The sequence below is a fragment of the Centroberyx affinis genome, unplaced genomic scaffold, assembly GCF_046629955.1.
Source record: "Centroberyx affinis isolate AG114_WGS23_722 - 3 ecotype Tasmania unplaced genomic scaffold, CSIRO-AGI_Caff_v1 ptg002062l_1, whole genome shotgun sequence".
In the NCBI taxonomy this organism is placed as follows: Eukaryota; Metazoa; Chordata; class Actinopteri; order Beryciformes; family Berycidae; genus Centroberyx; species Centroberyx affinis.
Genome location: NW_027280393.1, coordinates 269,525 through 284,745, shown reverse-complemented (window position 1 = coordinate 284,745; position 15,221 = coordinate 269,525). Strand labels below are relative to the sequence as shown.

General features: G+C 44.1%; 1 protein-coding gene across 7 annotated transcripts in view; it reads right to left on the bottom strand.

Annotated features, from left to right (window-relative positions):
* Positions 1–14,780, bottom strand: part of bmp1a (bone morphogenetic protein 1a) — a 34,474-nt gene extending 19,694 nt beyond the window's left edge. For 2 of the 7 annotated variants that reach the window (XM_071531285.1, XM_071531282.1), the window contains exons 1-6: positions 14,623–14,780; positions 5,767–5,892; positions 3,625–3,753; positions 2,676–2,793; positions 1,091–1,269; positions 443–548 (exon numbers count right to left, since the gene is read on the bottom strand). In XM_071531285.1, coding sequence (XP_071387386.1) covers positions 443–548; positions 1,091–1,269; positions 2,676–2,793; positions 3,625–3,753; positions 5,767–5,892; positions 14,623–14,767 — 803 coding nt within the window. In that variant the 5' untranslated portion in view covers positions 14,768–14,780. Of the gene's footprint in view, positions 1–442; positions 549–1,090; positions 1,270–2,675; positions 2,794–3,624; positions 3,754–5,366; positions 5,370–5,742; positions 5,893–14,622 lie in introns of those variants that run through there. The other 5 variants (XM_071531278.1, XM_071531281.1, XM_071531283.1 and 2 more) reach the window with 4 other exon arrangements.
* Between the last annotated feature and the right edge of the window lie 441 nt (positions 14,781–15,221).

Sequence of the window (15,221 nt, the reverse complement as noted above, 5' to 3'; positions counted from 1 at the left end):
AAGTTGCATCAATATGATTTCTCAAGAAACCCCGCTCTATCTCTGTGCACCTAAACTCAAACAGTGAGGAAGCAATCCAGATCCAAGACAGACATTCCAGTACCAGTGGGCCTTTGCAAAAACATGAGTACTTGATGTCCGCAAGCTACAGGTTTTAGCTTTCCAGTGATTTAATAGATGGGAAGAATTCTACATTTATTTCATGTGTTTTTTCTCAAGCTTTGGGAAATCAAACCACATTACTCAACAGCAGCACATACACATACACATACACCCGGTCCATTACAGATGTATGTAGTCATAAAACACAATGAGGGGAAATGGAAAAGAAAGATGATGGGTTAAAAGGTTACAGCAGACTGGGAAACTGCTCCATCTGACCTGAACTAAGATGAGTTTTCATGTCTGGGGTGTGTGGAGTGGAACTTGGCATGGCTCATACCTGGAGAATGTATTCCTGGCATAGTGCATGATACTGTCGAAGTCATAGACTTCTCCCAGAGAGTCCACCTCCCCCGGCTCCATCTTCAAGAAGTTATACTCCTGTCCTGTGAAAGGAAAAGGGGAAAAGCGTAGTCTGAAATATGAAGCTGAGTCATACTGCGCGCCCATATGTGTGTCAGAGGTGAGTGGTTACAGTTCCACCCAGTCAGAAAAATTTATCATACAATGAGGCTACAGATACAGACAGGCCACCTGCATATTTGCAAGGCACAACCAACTTCCTAGTGATGCTACCAGTCTCTCTTTATGCATTTTAGCATTACAACGTTTTTAATTATTACCATTTTACAGTCTGTTAACAGCAGAGACAGTCAAATATTCCAAAAGCTAGACTAGATAGTATCATGACAAGCTCATAAATATAAAATAGAGGTTTATATGTGGTTCACCAGATGTAAAAAGACTTGGTTTAAATGGGAATCTAAAGCTGGGAATGAATCCATGCCCCGCTGCTGTGTTTTTTTCCCTGTTTTTTTCCATTTTAGCCCTGACTCTCAGTGTGTACCTATGCGTGACTTTTATTAGTTTGCCTCACACCGTGTTTCTCTATTATTGCTGGGGGATGCTCCGGGTCCAGCGCTCCTACCTGGTTGAATGTTGTCCCTGATAATGCTGACATGTTCGTCTCGATCGGGCCGCGTGTGTTCGTGCCAGAAGCCAATCACGTGACCCAACTCGTGCACCACGATGCCAAACTTGTCACAGTTTTTCCCAATGGATATGGCCTGGGGGCCTCCTCCCCTGCGACCCACATAGGAACAGCACCTACAACACACACAGAGGCAAGGTTAACAGGGCCAAAAAATAGTGTCTGGCAGCTTTAGACTTTATGTTTTACTAAGTGAAAAAAAATATTTTACTATTAAGCGAGTGGAAACCACAGAGGGAGACCAAATGAGTCCTGTTCCCTGGGGAGTGGAGGAAGGAATGTCTGCTCTGGCTCTATAGAACGCATGCAGTGTCTATAGGCTTCTATACTTCAACAGCGCGCCCTGTATGTATGTAATGTAGCTTGTAACGGGAACAACATTATCTCAACAACCTCTGTAGTGTTTTACAGGAGAGCCATATGAGGTGACCCGTCATCCACACATACAGCAGTGACATTCATTCATGTGTCTGCCAATGCAAATGCAGAGTGTGACGGTGGAAGCTGGCCGACTGCAACGCTCCGTCTCAGCGTGACATGAAAGGTTCAGTGTGGGAGTCTGGAGGACGGGCACACACATCGCGGCCCTGTGGGCCAGCCAGCCGCTCTCTAATTACTGTGAGCCCAGCCAGCCTCTCCTGAGACACGCCTTGAACTTTGCACAGGACAGATGGGGGCCTGCTGAATATGCAGCGTTCCCACTGCTAACCACTGCCGCCTGCGTGGATAATGTCATCCCTGTTACTCCAGAGGCCAGTTACCAGGCTAAAAATGGCTATCAACAGTTGGCTGGAAAAAGTTCAGTTTTATGTGCTGCATCCGCTTTCTGGTAGGCTGTTCATGTTAAACCGTACAAATGAGTGGGAGCGTATAAACCGTGTGTAATGCCATAATAGCTCTGACATGCTATGTCTGAATTTGAGCGAGGTTAAAACACGTCTGGCTGGGAACATTTGAGTTTACGTGTCCACTGGGAACCTCTCTTAACAGCTCTGGCCTCTTTTTCTTGGTAGTTTCAATGGAAAGCGCTGTAACTTAGAAATATTTCAACATTCAACAAAAGAGCACTGCGCTTCAAAACAGGTTGTCAATAGTCGCTTAGCAACAACAAGAGCCACAACCAGCGCTCCGCCTGAGCATCTGTTTAAAAAAGAGGTGCCTGGTGGACGCCCAGCCTAACTTTTCAAGTGGACTGGGGAAGACAGGATTATGGAGAAGCTGTGGAAGTGTCTCCCCTGGGTGCTATTCTCTACACCATGTATGACAAGTGTTCAGTGACAGATGTAGTGCGATGACACAGACACAGGAAACGTTGCCTCCCGTCTTTCTCAGGACTGGTAGGGGGCTGGAACAGCAACTCACACAGACAGACAACAGAGAGGATGAACAATCACGAAGGCCTGCTGAGGAGGACGCAAGGAAAAGTACTTAAGCGGTAAATCATTAGTGGATAGAGAAGGTTCAGTGGAGGCTGACCAACTCCGTTTCCTTCCTGAGGGAGCCGCAAACCCCACTGACTCACCCACATGGTCGGTAGGTGAAGACAATGTAGCTCTCCTCCTGTGTCCTCTCGATGAAGGTCACACAGGTGTGCTTCTCCCAGTGGCGCATAGCCTGGCGGAATATCGCCCGCTGGCTGCCTGAATAGAATGACAGGAAGGGTGAGAGCAGTGAAGCTGACAAATACTCACTCACACCCACACACACACACACACACATATAGCGAGTATGTTATACAAAGGAGATGAAAAGAAAAGCTGACAGCTGGCAACAGTCTTCAGACTTGGACAGAAATGTATTGGAATTAAAGTCACAATGAAATGAAAAATGGCTTTTTCACCTTCTTAGCTAATCCTCCATATCACAACATACACCTTGGTAACAATAAATGCCAAAAGGTTTTATGTCATTTTTAAATTTGAATCCCACTACTAGTTTTACTTTCCGGAGAATGGCATTCCATCCAATAATACCATCACAGATTTATGTGAGTACAAAGGTGCATTTTTGGCTGGAACTTATTCATTTTGAAGATTTAGGAATTTGTGACAGCTAAGAAATATACATAAAACATTTCACAGTGGATTGCTTCACCAACTGCATTCAGTATGCAATGGGCTTCACTTGATTTCTCTTCTCATGTTTATTATGGTCCAACCTGCCCACTTTTGAACATCCTTCCCTGTGTTACATCCCGCCCCAAATCCTGTTTCAACTGGAAATATGGCAAATTACAGAAGCAAGACACTTGTGACTTTAACGATACTCAGGAATAAAAAAAGGACTGGTGGCCTCCATCCTCAAAGCATATGAATGTCACATTTTGTGCATGTGTGCTGTAATCTCTTAGAGAAGCTCTGTGGGCCCAGAGCACATCCATGGTACATACCAACAGATCCTTTGTGGAATAACTGCACAGTGTCATGGTTACTTTTCCTCAGTAAGTGGATCATTAAATCAGTGTTACTTACCACTGAAATTACCACTGATGACATATGGAATAACACCTTCAGGCCAAACCCGCTCAGGTCTGGAGGTGGCGGCCCTTTTCCTGCGGTGCGCACCTTGCCTGTTTTGGCTACTCCGTTGGGTTGAAGGTCCTGTCATTCACAACAGCCAGACAAAAAGTCAATGAGTCATTGATGAACAAAGATTTCAAAACAAGACAAAAAAAGAACAATATCAACCATTTTTGTGTCTGATTGAGCAAATGTCACATTGAGTAATGTCTCCCTCAAAGAGTCATTTGCTCCAGTGACATAGTACTTCCCATTTTGCACTCAAACATACATAAATGCAGAGTAACCATGGAGACCAAGCTCTCAACTCAACCAGACGACTATAATAAGAAATATCCGTAAGTGAACCACATATAGCAGTGTTTCTCAATCCAGTCCTCAAGTAGCCCCTATGCAAGTTTTAGCTACCGCTCTACTCTTGCACACCTGATTCAATTGAGGTGTCATGAGAATGTATGGCCCTTAACTGAATCAGGTGTGCAGGAGTAGAGCTGGAGCTAAAACTTGCAGGACACTGATTTAAAGTGTTTTACTAACATTTGCATAAACAAATATCCTTTACCTTTGGATAGTTGCCCTAGAGGACAAATGAGACTTTTTTATCATATCACCTAAATGTTTAGGACTTGGATGGGCAACCATGTGCCATGGAGGGTGAGAGTCTGCAGGTTTTCATTCCAAACAAAGACTACAGCAGCTGATTCACTGATTAGTTTCAACCTGAGGAACTGATCAGTGAAGCCACCTGCTGTAGTCTTTGGTTAGAATGAAAACCTGCAGACTCTCAGCCCTCCATGGCACACGGTTGCCTATCCCCGGTTTAGGATTTTTTAAATGAGCTAAACTGAACCCGTTTACCCCAATACAAACTTTGTAAAAGTAGTAAGATGGAAATTTGGTTCCAGTACATCTTGCACAAGGCTTAATGTTCCATAACATGAAAAGAAGCTATATGACTCTGAACCCACATCCATTCAAACTAGATTTCATTAACATGCAAGACACAGTTTGTTCCAAGATTTTAATTTGCAGGAACAATGTGCCCAGATGAATATCAGTCTGCAGGAGTAAATGTTAGGAGCCTGGCAGTATCAATTACCATGCACTTGTGCGTGTGTTAAAGAATAGTTTTATGTAACAGCACGATCTTGATAGGGTTTTGTGCTTTTGAAAGCTAACTGAAAACTAGAGTAGCTTTTCCACTGCATAACAATGAAATAAACAAGCTGGAGTGGACAAATGAAAATGAAACACACACACACACACAGTCTGTCTGCATATCAGTCCTGAGCCCTGACTTGTCCTCTCTTAACTTTAACTCCCTGGTTCAAAGGTCACCGTTTAGTCTGAAAACTCTGTTTATGCAGTAGATTGTTAGTCAGGTTATAATTTCCCAGAATTTTCCTGAATTTACCCTAGGGGATCAATAATGTGCAATCTAATCTAAATGAAATATTTTTCATCCAGGAAAACGTTTCTTCTCCTCAACATGCATATCTGAAAAAAAAAAAAGCAACTATGACTGTGATTGAGAGCAAAGCAACGTGCGCACACTTGTTCATTCCTGCTCATGTATAGTTTATAGGAGTGAGAAGCTTACTGGTCCCTGTTAACTCACAGCTGTTGCTTAAACACTGCTTTTACATTTTAAGAACTCAACATTTTACCTAACAAAGCCCAGCAATTACTGACACTTACTAATAACATGGACTCTGGTACAGGTGTACTGATAGCTGTGCAAGGGCTGTAGTGTTGACATTTTAGTAGTTGGCATAAACATTTGGAGCGCATGAAAAACACAAAGCTTGTTTCCAACAGGTGCTGCTGCCAGCCCTCAGCTGGAGAGGATCCACCACCTAGAGCTGAGTGCTTCACATAATGAGCCACATCTCACTGGCAGTGGTAGTGTTAGAAAGTAAAAAGCCCTTGAGCATAATTGTTCCCTAGTGAGGAAAATTGTGAGAACCATATTCATTTCAAATAGGTGTTTCGTTGCAATATTATCCGGAACATCGAGCAAAAGCACTTTGCATCTGTCATCTAATGAAGGATTTTCATCTGACATCTTACATCTTTCGAAGCAGCGGTTTCTACTGCTTTTGTTACCTGTATCTGTGTGGTTCACGGTCTGGACGGTTCTCCGGGCCACATCTATTATCCTGTCCACCTTAAACATCCGCAGGTCCTCCTCGTCCAGAGCGATGTCTCCCAGAAAGGCAGCTGAAACAGGCCAACAGAGATAGCACATGTCAGACAAATTTCAGGCAACTCCACAATATGGTGCATCAGTTTGCACCGCCCAGTAGCCTCAAGCTTTTCCTGCCTCTCAGACTGAGTAGGCTGCATGAAGGACTATTCAAAGCACCGGTGGAAGGCCTGGAGCATGTAACACACACACACATATATATATATACAGTACACTACATTCCCCCCCTGTTTGTTCCGTTTTCCCTCTTACTCGCAGTCGAATAGAAATAGAGTTGTGAAACAGCAGCTTGCGATCTGTTTGGGTAACAAGAAAACTGCTACATCTCGACTCCAAGCTATGGGACAGGAATATACAGGCAAGATATTCGACAAGGGTCATGCGGAATTCATGAAAATTTATATGTATTTGAACTGAGGGAATACGAAACCTGATCACTGTCTTGATAAATTCAGCTAAATTCAGTCCAGATGTTACCAAACGACAAAACTCACACTCTGCCCCGGCGTCCTTGGAAAGTTAATGAGAGCTATCAGATGTGATATACTGAGACACTGACACTGCCTCCATGGTGTAATATGGGGCACCTTGAACAAGTAATAGCTCTTTAATGAGGCCAAGGAGAGGGAAAAATAACCAAACAGTCACACTTTATGAGGAATGTGCTTTATGGGATTCCTTGCTAAATGCCCCATTTCTGTGGTGGATAAGCGAGGAGTCCTCTCCGCAGAGACAGGGCGCTCCGTTTTACAGGCTTTTAACACCAGCACGTTTCCAGAATTTATGGCCCGTCTTGTATGCAGGAGTTGGGGGGTGGGGTGGGGGTGGGGGGTGGGGGGTGCCGGTGGAGGTGATGGGGGTTTCAGAGAAGCAGAGGGGGAGAGAAGGCAGAAGGGGGTGGCACTGTAATCCATGTCTGAACAGGAGATGAGAACGGGAAGCGGGGAAGAGAGGAAGGAGGCATGTCCCCTCTGCCCGCACCATAGCCCTGAATTGAGACGGCATATGTGGAGGGAAGAGAAAACGACTACCTTCTCCAAACACAAGGATGTGGGTTTGAGTGTGTCTGTGTGTGTGTGTGTGTGTGTGTGTGTGTGTGTGTGGTGGAGGGGAGACTACCCCTTAGGGATAAGATGCCGGGGGAACCACTAAACTGTAGACGTGATTGGAGTGATTTACCATGGCTAGAGTGATGGCTCTGTTTGTCCAAAGTTTGAATCTGCGAAATCTCACTGTGCTGAACCACTGAAGTTAAGCTACTCTCATTGTGAAATGGATAAATGACCAAAGAAAATCCTATAAGGATAAACTAGTTTGTATTTAGTTTTGAGGGTGCTCATAACGGTTTTGCTTTTAGCACGCAACAAAAACATCCACTGCCTTTTATCTCCTGCCCTCATATAAAAGTCTGACAACGGTCTGAGACGAGGGAGAGAGGGATAGAGAGCACAATAGAGAGGAAGAGAAAAAAAACGCTTGGCTTGCTTCCCTATTTACCAGAGGAGAATTATTGAAACAATCTGGAGCTGGCTGTGGGAGATGCAGCCCAGTCTCCCACCCTGCAGGTCGTGGAGGACATGCTGCAGAGTGACTGTTTGGGATGAGAGGCTAATGACAGCAATAAGAAAAGGTGTAGATCACCGCCTGCAAGATGGGACACGCACACAGGACAGGTTTAAATTCCACAGAGGTCAAAGGGATGCTCTAATTTGCGCTCGCAAAAACACTAATTCACTCTGACCAAATCCCTGTAACACAAAACAGACTATTCTCAATCAGCCCTCATACTGACAGCCATTGCCAAAAACAGCACTGATCAGCAGGAGCTACCAGATGTACAGTATACGATGGATAGGCAGACTACAGACGGTCATCTTTCTCCTTTATCCTCACATTCTTATCTGATTCCAAGAACTGGCTGAGCGCTGAGAAGAAGACAGAACACGTTGCACTTAGGCAATCAATTCTGAGTTGCTGTCATATAAGACCATAAGTGCTGCGAAAAGTATTTTCAAAACAATTCCATGAAAACCTTTTCTTTCCATATTGACTGAAGAAAATGGACACAACAATTTGTAAGTGTTTCTGCACATCACACCATGTTGTGTCAATTTGCACCATATTAGCAGTGATTTGTGCAGGCCATGACCAAACAACAAGGTGCAGGCCTGCTCCCACCCCCACGGGGTCTGCAGAGGGCTGTGCTCTCTGCCCATGGCTGAGTCCCAATCATCCACAACCATGCTGGAGACAGCCTGGTTAATCCGCAATGTCATTGTTTCCAGACAACAGCGGAGGCTGAAGTGAGCAAATGCATGGCCCGGCGGCATTAGGACTCATTTCCCCCGGGCACAGCAGTCGTCCTGGAGACGCTGGTGCAGGTTTATGGAAAGGCTCGCAGGGATTGCGAATTAATCCCCTTGTCTCCTGGCTTTAATTATCCACAGACACACGGTCTTAGGAATCTTTTGTACACAGCAGTGGGCTGGGATTGAGGACAGGCTGAAGGCAGTTGGGGAGAAAGGTGATAAATTAATCTAGATACAGAGCATTGCAATTATATAAAGTATAAACACAGAGAGACTCGTGTTTTGTAGATTAAAGCCCAGTGAATGTGGCAGATGGCAACAGATCACCGTAGAATACAGTGCTGCATCTCCTCCCAACCAATATTCATTACCTAAATGACAACAGCTGCAACCACGGTATTAATGTTGAACAGTTTGGTAGTATCAACTTTGAGGATTATATTAGTTCTGTTCTAGTTCAAAGGTGATGCCTCTCTCTATGGCCAGAGAAATCACATAAAGTAGGCATTTCCATTTGTCAGGCTCAATAGCTCCTATGGAGCAACATTCATGCCTGTACTTTCCATAAGATAGTGTGCAGACCTTTGATACAATGTTTGATTGAATGTATTTTGTACATGATAAATTAACCCCCTCCCCCATCGCTGAAGGGTATATCGTTTTAGATCATCTTAACCATCATAATCCTTCTCATCTCAGATTGCCCCCCATCAATCAGCCTATCCAGTCAGATTACACGTGAGATCTCAATCAAATTAATCTCATTGATTCATGTGATGCCCTAGCTGTGGCCTCTGCAGTTTCAAACACACCAGGACTGACGCTATTTTTTCCTCAGTCTCCCTCCGTGAATAGCAGACCACGACATCTGCCACTGAAACCCTGCACAAACGTCAATACGAAGCTCATACAGACACCAAGACTGTAGCCTATATTTAGAAGGCAGAGTCCAGTGTGGGACCATCGCTTACTTCTCAGTGTGCTTGCAGAGGAGTTAGACAGTCTTTCCCCTTACAAGACTCTGTGATGAGGGATGGGAAAGCCCAGCCAATATGTAAGCCTGGAATGCATCACAATACCATGGCACCGCCTTTCACGGCCGGTGTTTGGTAACAAACGCTGCATTTGAATTCCAATGGAAGCCAATAGTGTATTGCGTTAAGGTGATTACCATCTGATGACAGTGTAAGTATCACTTTTCAGGTTTCATTCTGTACCAGCCCTTTCTACCAAATGCTCGCCACACTGTAGCCATTGTTCCTCCAGACACTGTATCTTTAAAACTGCAGAGGGAAAAAAAAATACAAAACCAAAGCCTGTGCAACATGAATATAGAGGTAAATTGTTTCTAAGAAAAAACACACAACCACAGTGAAGAATGATGAATTGTATTATGCAGGCTGGTTGTCGTGTAAATATGGTGCCTCTCTCCTCTGTAAAAACAACACCAGCTGTTATTTCTTCAGCAAATGCTTACCTTTACATTTCCTAACACTGCAATTTGAGCCCAAGGCGGGAGAAAGAAGTCCGCTGATCTGCTCTCTGCTCATTTCAAAAGGTAACTAAGGTATAATTAGGAGAGAGGTCCCAACGAGGCCTCAAGCTAAAGCCTTAGATGCAGGGGATTATTTTCCAATAAAAGCCTGCAGTCTCATCAGCCACAGCTGAGATCAAGACAGAGTTACTGCTACCACACTGGTGCTTCAATATTATTGAGAAAATGAAGATGCTTCAGCTGCAAAGGGCACACAGCAAGGGACTACCTCCCCGTTAACATTTCACACTCCATCAAGCCCATTAGCAGATTGGATTTCTCTGCTCATCCCTGCCACTGATTACTGATATACCCTAATGCCAGTAGTTCCCCCTCTAATGACTCATCGGCTTGCCAGCCATTTGTGCTTTTTAATGTCAACGATACACAGTATTTGAGTTCCCTATAAAGATTAATAATTCATTACTACACTGCAGGGATTTTCACCTTTGGCGAAAAACTTCTTTTGACCATCGATATCTAATTTTTCTGTTTTAGGCAGTGTAACCCATACAGTCTGGTGAGAGGAAAGAGTAGGGAGCCTGAGAATAGATGTCCTAAGCAAAGTTTAAATAGGTTTGTGAATGCACTAAATCTGGAAGACATCTTCAACCCTCAATACATTCCATAAATAATAACTATCTGCAGCTGAAAAATTCACTTTAAGTACTTACTACAGTGGAGGGAAAAGAAAAGCAATTTTTCCAGACAAACAGCTATGTAGCGCCAATGAATTATTCAGAAAAAACAAACTCTGTGAATAATGAAGAAGTGCCTGTTAAGCTTCTCATTATCGTAGCCTAATTGGGCATCCTTTGAGCCATTTAAATTAGCTCTCCCACAGCATTTGTTGTTACTTAGGCTCTGTCCCCAGACTTGGCTTTAATGTAATGCAAGATTAGTTATTACTTAGCTCTGACAACAAACATATTGTTCCAACTAATGCACCAAGATCATGCCAATAGATTGGCTCCCTAATCACCTAAACCCTGCGGAGAGAGGGGCGGCAGGGGTCCTGTGATGTAAAAAACACACAGTGTGGGCTTGGCTATATAGCCTGCATTCCATGATAAAGGAAAGCATCTGCTTAAGTGTCGCTTAAAGGCCCAATCCTGAAATTCAACAGACTGCCCCATCACATTTCTAAGGTAGGACCGAGGGATGGAGTTGGAGAACGACTGTCATCTATTTTTGAACTGCCACTTTCAGAGACTCAAATGAACAAACCCAAAGATAACAAGTAATACAATTTTTTCAGATTTTGTCCTGATAATACACAGAATGAGTCGACTTCCTGGAAAAATGTCATGATGATGAATTTTGGCACAAGGCCATTTTATAGTTTAACATCATATTATGAAGGACAGAATAAAGAGAAAAAGATGGGTACACATTTTCAAATCTATGAAAATTACATTAGTGACTGATGAGTAATTACAGTGTAGCAGGGCACAGCGGTGTACACAGTCTCAAATCAAATGCAAAGCAAATCTACATAACAGACAAAATTGCTTCCCTGAATGAAAACAACACCAATCACTTTCTCAAGTTTACAACAAAGGTGATCCAACTGAAGAACGCTATTGCAGAGACACTCAACAGCAACAGCGGGTGCCGCTTCAGTGGAAAATATCCAGACTTATGAGAAGGCACAGTCACTGAAACGCTGCCATCCGAAGAATCCAACTGTTGTACTCTAAAATGATCAAATTGTGGACAAGGACCAAAAGCCTAGTGGCGGGAGGAATGATTTAAGTCTCCGTGGACAGCAAGCATTCCTCAGAGGCAGCAAGCAGACTGTAGTTAATCTGCCAACCCCCTTGTGAATGGCCTGCACTCACCTCACCTAGGCCAGCGCGGCACGGCACGGCTGGCCTGCCCTCCACCTTCCAGCAGCGCTCTCCCTTGGCATGATGTGAATGACCTACAGTCTGTGGGAAGTGCTCGAGCCAGTCAGAGGAGAGACCCGGGGGCCCAGGGAGACAAGAAAACCACTTGCATAAGGGGAGGGGAGGGGGAGAGAGGAGGCAGCGCTTCAGGGTTCCCAGCCTTGCCCTGTCCGCAGCCGAAACCTTTGGGTGAGGCCGCAGCAGCAGCAGCAGCGCAGGAGCTCATATGAGGAGCCTCCAAAGTTCAAACCGCTGCAGCTTTTAATAGCCACACACTGGACTGCAGACACAGGCATTATTGTCACAAGAGTCTTCAGTCAATTAAGACGTCTGCTTCATAAATGAATGCATAAGTACATGTCAGCGTCAAACCAGTTACTGCTCTCAAGAAAATCTGTCATTTAAGCAGAGCAGACAATGAGCGTGACTGGCTCTCATCCATTTTTCATATAGAAAATGAGTGGATCTAATCTCAGCGGGTTGTTAGAGTCTTAAATGACTTCCTGGGATGCTGCCAAGTTTGGAGCTCTGCAAACTAAGGAATTTTCCACTGGTTAACTCTCTACATAAATGGCATTACTTCAATGTTGTTGCACCACTCATTTTCTATCAGTGCACTTGTATGTGTGGTGCAATGATGAGTTGCAGCTTGAAGTCACTGCAAAAAAACAATCACCTTCTATAATCATGTTTTGACTTAACTGATGAGGACTGGCACACAAGAGTTGTGGTAGGAATTAAGGAACCTATTAGGTACATTTGATAATAATATCTGGGGGAAATTAAATGGGATGCTCTCTTAGACAATTAGCCAACTAATCAGCCATCATGTGTTACATGATTTCACAACAATATTCATCAACGTGCCTTGTTTATTCATAAACACTTGAGCTGAAGTGGGCATATGTCATGACTGCATTCATTTTCAAGAGGACAATTATGCGGGGAAGCAATTTTACAGATGTGTCATCCATTCAAATCATAGAAATCGTGTTACTTCTAGACATCTAAGAACTGTGTTAAGCGAGGACAGCCCTAGAGAGAAGAGCAGCATCATGAAATACGCTCTTCACAGGGTATTACCGCATTAGAAACTTCACACGGCCGTAAGCATTTTCCTGAACGGAAGCAGGATGACATAAAACGCTGACCTTGAGGCCAGCAGAAAGCGATCAAATTGACTCAATGCACTGATGTGCTTGAAAAATGGGGAAAAAAAACAAAGAAAATCGATAAGCAAAGAAACTTCAGGAACACTATACCAGTGCACATTTTGTCAGTTTTTTTTCCTCCGGTGTATTAACTAGCTAAGTGAGCGAGTAAGGGACGGAGGGAGGGAGGGACAGCTGAGAGATCTTGGACACTTTGCTACTTAGTCTGAAAGGAGAAAAGCAGGTGGGTGTTGGAAGAGGGGGAGCCGGAGGGTTGGGAGGGTTCAGAGAGTGGGAGTACTTGCGACCGTCTCCCAACCACCTGTCTTCAGAAGCACCCAGAGGAAACCATAAACAAAACCGCACTCCATTCAAATGATTGAACTCGTCTACGATTGTAGGATGAATACTTCTGCCAGTAAACTAACAAAACAGGATAAGAAAAACACAACCGGATGCAATGTAAACACAGCAGCTCCAACCCATCTTCAGATCGCCCCTCTCGGAGAGGCCTTCCATCTCAACAAGTCATCTGAACAGCACGTCTCTGTCCACTCACCTCTTTAAACAATTTGGTATGACCACTGGTGACTAATACTATGTCAGCCTGTGAAAGGTTGTTCCACAGCACACAGAACGTAAACAGCAAAGCGAGGGCAGGAAGTAACCTCTTCACTGCCATGTAGGAGATATGGATCATCTCCAGTCTGACCTCTGTGACGCTTGACGCGAAGCCACAACACACTGTAAATCCACACAAGCTTTACATTCAAGCAAATGGTTGCAGTCACTCTTCTGACACCCAGCCTCTTCTCAGGGGGAAGATGAGGAACTCAGATCACTCGGGTAGCTGGGAGTTTCGAAGATTGAAATCGTTTGTCATGTCAAAAAATCTCAGACGCCAAATCAGTAAGCACTTCCAGGACTTTAGAGGTCATTTTGACTGAAGCCAACTCTCTATCTGTAACCTGAATACTTTCACCAGATGGAAAACACAATCTGTTCAAATTCCCCCAAAGGGATTTGGCAAGACAGTGAGTTCACAGCAAAAAAAACCTCCTGATTACAATGACAAGTGAGATATGCTTTGGCCAAATGATGGAAAAATAGGCCTAAAGCTATATTGTTGTTATAGCCTCACCACCAGCGAAAGTAAACAGACATTTTTATACTAAGGGCCATAAGACAACAACCAATGGAATTATCTGTGCATAATTTCTAAACTCTACAGTACACTATTCCCCTCCTCCACTTTGTTTTAGTGGTCGTGTGAACAGCCGGTGAAAAAAGCCAGACTATTTGTGCAATGACTAAAACCAAGCAGAAAGCGAGCAGAAGCCTTAAAATAAAAAGTGCAGAATTCCTTTGTTTTACCAACAGCTGAGACTGTAAAATAATGCACAGCAGACAGCCTGCAAGGGCTACATTGTCTCATTTTCAAGAATTAAAAAAAGTGCATTTGCCGAAAACAAGAGACTGTAACTTTTTTAGACAAGCAAAATAAGCACTTGCGTTAAAACTTTTGATGTTTTGAAAAATGGCCTCAGGAATAACTCGTTTGCTTTCATTCTTATAATCCTTACATTCACCGTCCGAGGTGGGTTATCCAAGGCAACTCAACGCGGGCTTAAAATGTTAGAAACTGCAGAAACTATGTCACTTAGTGAAAACAAATGCACATAATGTTCTTTAAAGCCCGTTTAAAACTACATCCACTACTGTCATCTCTCTAAAAGCGTCTCCCTGGCCGATCTCTGCAAGCTCTCCCAAACACAAAAGGCAATTCGTGGCATGTTTTTTTTTGTACCTCCACATAAATAAGGTAAATTATAGCGTACTAAAAAAAGAAAGAAAAGCTCACCAGCTTTACAGGGATCCTTGTAGTCGATCACATCTGATGTGGCAGTGGGCTCCACATAGTAGCCCGGATCAATCGCTTCCAAATCGATCGCCAATATCACGCCGAGACAGGATAGAAGAAACAAACATCTCGCCGCGAGATCCATGATTCTGGTGGGGGATACGGCGAGAGGCGAGGAATAAAGGTAAAGGAAAAGAGGGACGAGAGAGGGACAGAGGGAAAGAGAGAGAGACAGTGAGAGAGAGTGAGAGAGAGAGAGAGAGAGAGAGAGGGAGAGAGAGAGAGGGAGAGAGAGAGAGAGAGAGAGAGAGAGAGAAAATGGGAGGTTTTTGGGGGAAATGAGATCTCTCCGGAGGGCGGGTTTAAATGCAGCCTCTCTCCAGTGTCTTGGTTCTGGGGGCAGTGATTCGCTCCCCTAGCCGAAGCTCCGGGCTAGTGCAGATTGCCTGACAAAACTTTGATATGGCAGCTCCACAGGGGCGGAAAAATGCCCTTTTTTTTTTTATTGGTGATGCCCATGTGAATTTTTACAGTTCTCTACGGGTCTCAAAGTGGGTCCAACATAGGAGCTTAATTCCACTATCCCGATGAGAGAATGC